This window comes from Cervus elaphus, chromosome 9 (genome assembly GCF_910594005.1).
Source record: "Cervus elaphus chromosome 9, mCerEla1.1, whole genome shotgun sequence".
Lineage (NCBI taxonomy): Eukaryota > Metazoa > Chordata > Mammalia > Artiodactyla > Cervidae > Cervus > Cervus elaphus.
This window is the reverse complement of record NC_057823.1, coordinates 42,116,103-42,122,797: the sequence shown is the minus strand read 5'-3', so window position 1 is coordinate 42,122,797 and position 6,695 is coordinate 42,116,103. Positions and strand designations below refer to the sequence as shown.

Genomic DNA, 6,695 nt, shown 5'->3' with positions numbered 1-6,695 from the left:
TGATGAGTGGGACTCCGCTCCTGTCTCATTAGTTGTTTGGCCTGAGGTTTCCAGCGGTGGAGTTTGCAGGATTGAAGGGGTCCACAGAGGATAGAACCCTAGAGGGAGGAGGAAACCAGAGAACAGAGGGTGACCCTGGAGGATGGAGGGAGACTCCTGGATAGCAGTGGGATCTGCCTGGAGGGAGGAAGAGGGCCTCAAAGGGAGAAGAGGGCCCTGGAGGGCAGAGGAGAAACTTGGAAGGCAGAGTGCCCAGTCCAGAGGCCAGATGGGTGTCCCTAGAAAGAGGATGAGGGCCCCAGGAAACAGGGGTCCCAGAGGGAGTTGGAAACTAGAAGACAAAGGGCAGCCGAGGGTAGAGGGGGGCCCTGGAGGATGGAGTTGGCTCCAAAGGGTGGAGAAGGTGGCCTGGGGACCTTAGGAGGCTCCCCAAGGCTGAGTGGGTGGGGGAAGACCAGTCAGTTCCCTGTTCATGGAATCCCACAAGATCCTCCCCTAGCTGGCCCACCTTTTCCTCTCTCCACAGGAACCTCCCCACTCCTTCTCATGTCCATGGGACCCACACAGGTAGAGGAGCCCCTGAAAAGTAGAGAGTGCCCCAAAGAGGTGAGGGCTCAACTGGAGGGTAGAGAGGACCTGGGAGGACAGATGGGGCTTCAGAAGGCAGAGGCCCAGGGGGTCCCAGAAGGCTCCCTGGGGCCAAGTGAAATGGGAACCACAAGGGATTCCTCAATGGATCCTCTGATCCCTTCAGGGGTCTCTCTTGGCCAAGCAATCATGTTGCTCCTAGCACCCAAAGACACCCAAATGACTATCCCTCCCCCAGCAGCCCCTCAGTCAACCTGGCTGAGTGATGGAGAGCCCCAGAGGCTTCCCTCAGTGCATCCTCCAATCCCCGGAGATTCCTCCCTCTTTTGGCTGTGCAGACGTGTTTCTACTGGTGCCCAGGGAACCAAAACCACTCCTGCACCCAAACTGTTTTTTGAGCCCAAATCTCTCCCCTTCCCCCAGCAACCCCTCAGCCAGTGGTCCCCCAACTTCAACCTCCCCCACTTTCCCCTACCCAGTACTAGGTTGCCCCCAGGGCTTCTCCTGCAGCCTGTCTGCCAGAGGTCCTCCACCAGCACCTGGTGAGTATCCTAGGCCTGAGGAGACACAGACTCTGTGTCTTCTCTCATTGCCATCTTGACTCTGCCCCCTGCCCATTTTTTGATTGGGTTGTTTGTTTGTATGCTGTTAAGCATCATGAGTGGTTTGTAAATTTTTAAGAGTAATTCCTTGTTAGTCACATCATTTGCATGTATTTTCTCCCAATCTGTGGGTTGTCTTTTCATTTTGTTTATTGTTTCCTTTGCTGTGCAAAAACTTTTGAATTTAAGTAGTCCTCATTTGCTTATTTTTGTTTTTATTTCCATTATTCTGGAAGACAGATTGAAAAAGATATTGCTGTGATTTGTCAGAGAGTGTTCTGCTGATGTTTTCCTCTGGAAGTTTTATAGTGTTTGGCCTTGTATTTAGGCCTTTAATCCATTATGAGCTTATTTTTGTGTATAGTGTTAAAGAATGATCTGATTTCATTTTTTTACATGTAAAACTGTCCTGTTTTCCCAGCACCATTTGTTGAAGGGACTATGTTTCCAACATTGTGTAGTCTTGTCTTGTGTAGTCTTTGTCATAGATTAACTGACCGTAGGTTCATGGGTTTATTTATGGGTTTTCTGTTATGTTCCATTGATCTATATTTCTATTTTTGTGCCAGCACCATACTGTTTTGATGACTGTAGCTTTGTAGTCTTGTTGGAAGTCAGTGAGCCTGATTCCTCCAGCTCTGTTTTTCTCTCTCAAGATTGCTTTGGCCACTCGGGGTCTTTTGTGTCTGCATACAAATTTTGAGATTTTTGTTGTTGTTCTATCTGTATATTTTCAAAATTTTTATTTATTTATTTATTTGGTTGGATTAGGTCTTAGTTGCAGCATGCAGGATCTTTGATCTTTAGTTGCAGCATGTGAACACTTGGTTGTGACATGTGGGATCTAGTTCCCTGAAAAAAGATTGAACCTGAACCCCCTGCATTGGGAGCACAGAGTCTTAGCCACTGGGTCACCAGGAAATTCCCTGGTCTTGCAAGTGAATATTAAAAAAACAAAATGAAAACTTTATTTCTTTTAATATACTTAAATTTCACTTGTGGAAAACCATTAGGAAAGAAATTATTTGAAAACCAAGATGGCCAGTTTTCATGATGATGAATAGCTATGTTTGTCCTGAGGGACAATGCCTTTTGAATCTGCAAGAGAGAAATATCCCTTCTATATGTGGCTGCTACTGGAAAAAGTAAAATTTACTATGTTCAGGTCAATTCAATAAAGATTTAACAGAACATAATTCCTTGTTGATGAGTCAGAGAATCACCCAAATAAATGAGGCTCCATAAGAAGCCAAAATGTGGGACATATTTAAGCAACCCAGGATAATAAAATACCAGATAAACAAAGTAATTTATCCCTGCCAACCCTCCCACATAGAGTCTTGTTTTAAGCAAAATGCAAGGCAATAGAGAAAAACAAATCATTTAATGGGTATCTAGGGACTCACTTCCTCCGTGGTTTCCTATTTGTCTCAAGGATTCTCTGGAGTACTTACTTTTATCAAATGTATGTGTAATTGTCTATATGATCTCAGAAATGTTGCTTGTACATGGAAAACAAAATGCTCCAGTCTCCTACAACAAGGCTTCTTCAGGAAGTAACCAGGAATATCACTTCTTTGGGGGAAGCATGTTGTGTTGAGGAAAATCCAGTGTGTGTAGGTACACAAGTGCAGGTAAAATGAAGAGACTGGCCTGGCTTCCAGTAATTCTACCTACAGTTTTGCCTCTCTTCAGTTTAGTATTTCCACTTAATAGAGTCCTTTGTAGCATCTTGAACAACCAGAGGGGAATATTTTGTTCAATTAGCTGGGTGCAACTTTAAGGATATGGAACAAACATTAGGAACATTTTTATTAAATTAAATCACCTCTTGCATCTGGTTCTTTCTTCAGCTTTCAGCTCCTTGTCTCGCTGTTCCTAAGAGTTTTCCATAACTTCTGTCTAGAAATTTAGTAGTCAGCTGATAGGAAAATGCAATTATTGGGCCCCAGAAGTAAGTAAATCTAGTAAACATCAATGAAGCAACATTAAGAGTAAATTGTCAGTGTTACCTTCATTTTCAGCAGTAAAATGAAAATGAAATTTACACATAATCACTGTTGTCACCAGGAGGTACCACTTGGTGGTATTGGTTGGGAAAGTGGGAAATCTTAGAGCTGTTCATATCCCAATCAGAGCTTTCCCTTTGAAATTTGTCCCTTGTAGATTGAAGTTTTCTTACTGCCTACATACAACCTGAGTAACTAGTGATATGGACATAAAAGTTAAAGTTCATGCTTAGTTGCTTCTAGCCTGTTTCAAGCTACTTAGAAAAAAACAAATTCTCCATTTCTATTTCCATAAACTTGTAGGGAGGAACATCCTCCCTTTTGAATGTAGGCACAATCTTATTTCTCATTTAGAGTTTATGAAATCTGATTTCATTATTATTTCTGAATTTATCTTGATGTGGTTTATATAAGTTTTTATGAAAAAAATCTAAATGAGAACACAGCTTTGACTATACTGGTTGATTCCTTGGCTAATGTATATTGTTTTAGAAAATGACCCCCTAGATTCAAGTACAAGGCAACAGTTTCATTTTGCTATACTCTATTTCTCATTTATCTATGGTTTCTTCCAGAAATATATGTAACTAGATCCACAGGTAGAGGAGAACTAAGAAAAAATTTATGTATTTACCTGTTGCATGTCTAATCATGAATATAAGAAATTGCTACATATGACCTCAAGGCAGTCTTTATGGTGAAAATAGTTTGTGATCATAGGAAACCCATAGATCTTTATCACTGAGTCTTAGTAGAACACATTAAACAGGATACTAAGAAATAATGAAATATCTGAATACCCAGCATTAAGATCATAAAATTGAGAATGGTAGAGGTAGGAGCTCTGAAAAATGTAATAGATCATATTAATTGTTTCTAATTCTCTCTTCATGTCTCAACAGTTTAGAGTTTGCTGTGGGTGGAGCTTACTTCCCCATCATATTGATGTTGGGTTTCTACTTGTGACTTACTTTAGTCAGTGGAATGTGGTAGAAAGTAATAGAGTCAGCTTTAAGTTCAGCCCTTAGGGGAAATCCCTGGTGGCTTAGAGGGTAAAGCATCTGCCTGCAACTCGGGAGACCTGGGTCGCCAGGTTTGATCCCTGGGTCAGGAAGATCCCCTGGAGAAGGAAATGGCAACCCACTCCAGTACTCTTGCCTGAAAAATCCCATGGACAGAGGAGCCTGGTAGGCTACAGTCCATAAGGGGTTGCAGAGAGTTGGACACGACTGAGTGACTTCCCTTCACTCACTTAGGGGAAATCAGGTAATTTTGCTTGTCCATTTTTGGCTCCTGCCATCTTCTTTGAGAAGAGCAAGCCCCAGAGTGAGAGACTTATGGTGGAGTATATCTGTACTTGGTGGGCCTCCTAAAGCAAAATGCCTCCACCTGACTCACAAATATGGGAGCAAGAAAATATATGTTTACTGTCATAAGCCACTGAAATCTGTGGAGTTACTTTTTACCTCACATTATTACAGCAATACCTGACCAATAAAAATATTTTCAAAAGCTTTTATTTTATTTTATTTTGTTCCCTTTCCTTCTTCTTATAGCTCAACAAGATCAGTCAACCATGGAAGAAGAAAATGAGACATTAACAACAGATTTTATTCTCTCAGGACTCTTCCCCAATATGAAATATGTCAGTATTCTTATTTACATTATCATCTTAATATATCTTGCCACAGTAACCGGAAACTTCTTCCTGCTCCTCCTGATATGGATGGACTTGAGTCTCCACACTCCAATGTACTTTCTGCTTAGCCAGCTTTCTCTCATAGACTTGGCCCTCATCAGCAGCACTGTTCCAAAGATGATGGTAAACTTTTTCTCTGGAAGGAAAGACATCACTCAGGTAGCCTGTGGAACCCAGGTATTTTTCTTTTTTACTCTTGGGGGTGCTGAATGTATCCTCTTGACTCTCATGGCCTATGACCGATATGTAGCTGTCTGTAACCCCTTGAGATATGCAGTCATTATAAACCATGGGGTCTGTCTGCAAATGGTCATAGTGTCTTGGACTGGGGGAATTTTAGCTTCCACAGCCCACACATTCTATACTATGAGCCTGCCTATCTGTGGCTCCAGAGAAATCCACCATTTCTTCTGTGAGATGCCAGCAATCATGAAGATCTCATGCAAAGACACTTCTATCTATGAAGTGGTGGTCTTTGTGATGGGCATTTGTTTCATCATCATCCCTTTTGGATTTATTATGGCTTCCTACATGCTCATCTTCCACACAGTCCTTCATATGAAATCCCCCCAAGGCAGGAGCAAAGCCTTGGCCATCTGCTTCTCCCATCTTACAGTGGTAAGCTTTTATCTAGGACCATGTGTTTATATGTACATGACACCTGGTTCTTCTCATACCCCTAATCAGGAGCAGGCTGTGTCAGTATTTTGCACTGTGCTCACACCCATGCTCAACCCATTCATCTATAGCTTGAGAAACAAAGATGTTCTGAGGGCTTTTCAGAAGGTCCTGAGGAAGCATCCAGTCTTTAAATGGACCACATAAATATCAAGGTGGAAAACAGTTATCTAGAGGGTCAAGAACAAAGACTTCAAGAGCATCTCAGTGGCATTTTCAAGCATGAGGAACTTTGCTGTAGCCCCATACACAAACCATACTGTTGAATTCAATTGACAATATTAATTCAATAATAGTACATAAGGGGCTTTTTCTCAGTTTTTAATAACTTGTTATCAAAATAGATCAATCCGGTTGCTATTAATCAAATCAGTTCATAAGCACAGACAAATTTCCAATCTTCTCTTCTTAAACATGAAATATTTAGACATTTTTAAGTGTCCTTGAGGCTCAGCTTTATCTGGTATTATTGGTAATTCAAGTCTTGTTAATTTCCATTGTTAGAAGTACAAAGTTCCTGTGAAAGACATATGTGACTGATAATGTAAAAAAAGAATTGATTTTGTCATGGACAATAAAAAGATAATTTTTTTTCCTCTTAAATACCTGACTCTTTGTGACCCTATAAACTGTAGCTTCTGTCCATGGAACTCTTGAGGCAAGAATACTGGAGTGGCTAGATATTCCCTTCTCCAGGGGATCTTCCTGACCCAGGGATTGAACCTGGGTCTCCCACATTACAAGCAGATTCTTCACCATCTGAGCCATCAAGGAAGCCCTAAATACCCTAGAAAACTCAATATGTTTTCTCTATTCTCTCTGCCTATCTTGGATAGAAGCTTTTCTTGGACAAGCTTTGGATTCTTCATTCAGTGAGTGTGTTTGTAACTCAAGATAAAAAGTAGAAATAAGAGTCTCAGAAGGCTACACCTACCCATCAGCTATTTAGGGGAGGTACCCTCTGCCTATGTCAAATATTTCCCAGACTCTGGAATCAGTCCATATTCATACCTGTTTTTTTCCTTATGGGATAATTTTAAGCTCTTATAAGGCACTATCATTTATCCATAAAAAATGTGTAAATAAGTCAACTTTGATGAACAGACTTAAAAAATAATT

The 6,695-nt window shown here is 41.2% G+C and overlaps 1 protein-coding gene across 1 annotated transcript; it reads left to right on the top strand.

Moving 5' to 3' along the window:
- The first annotated feature begins 4,775 nt into the window (after positions 1-4,775).
- Positions 4,776-6,092, top strand: LOC122699981 (olfactory receptor 2M2-like). The gene has a single exon (XM_043912492.1). The coding sequence runs from the start codon at positions 4,776-4,778 to the stop codon at positions 5,721-5,723; it is 948 nt and encodes a 315-aa protein (XP_043768427.1). The 3' UTR covers positions 5,724-6,092.
- Positions 6,093-6,695: the final 603 nt, after the last annotated feature.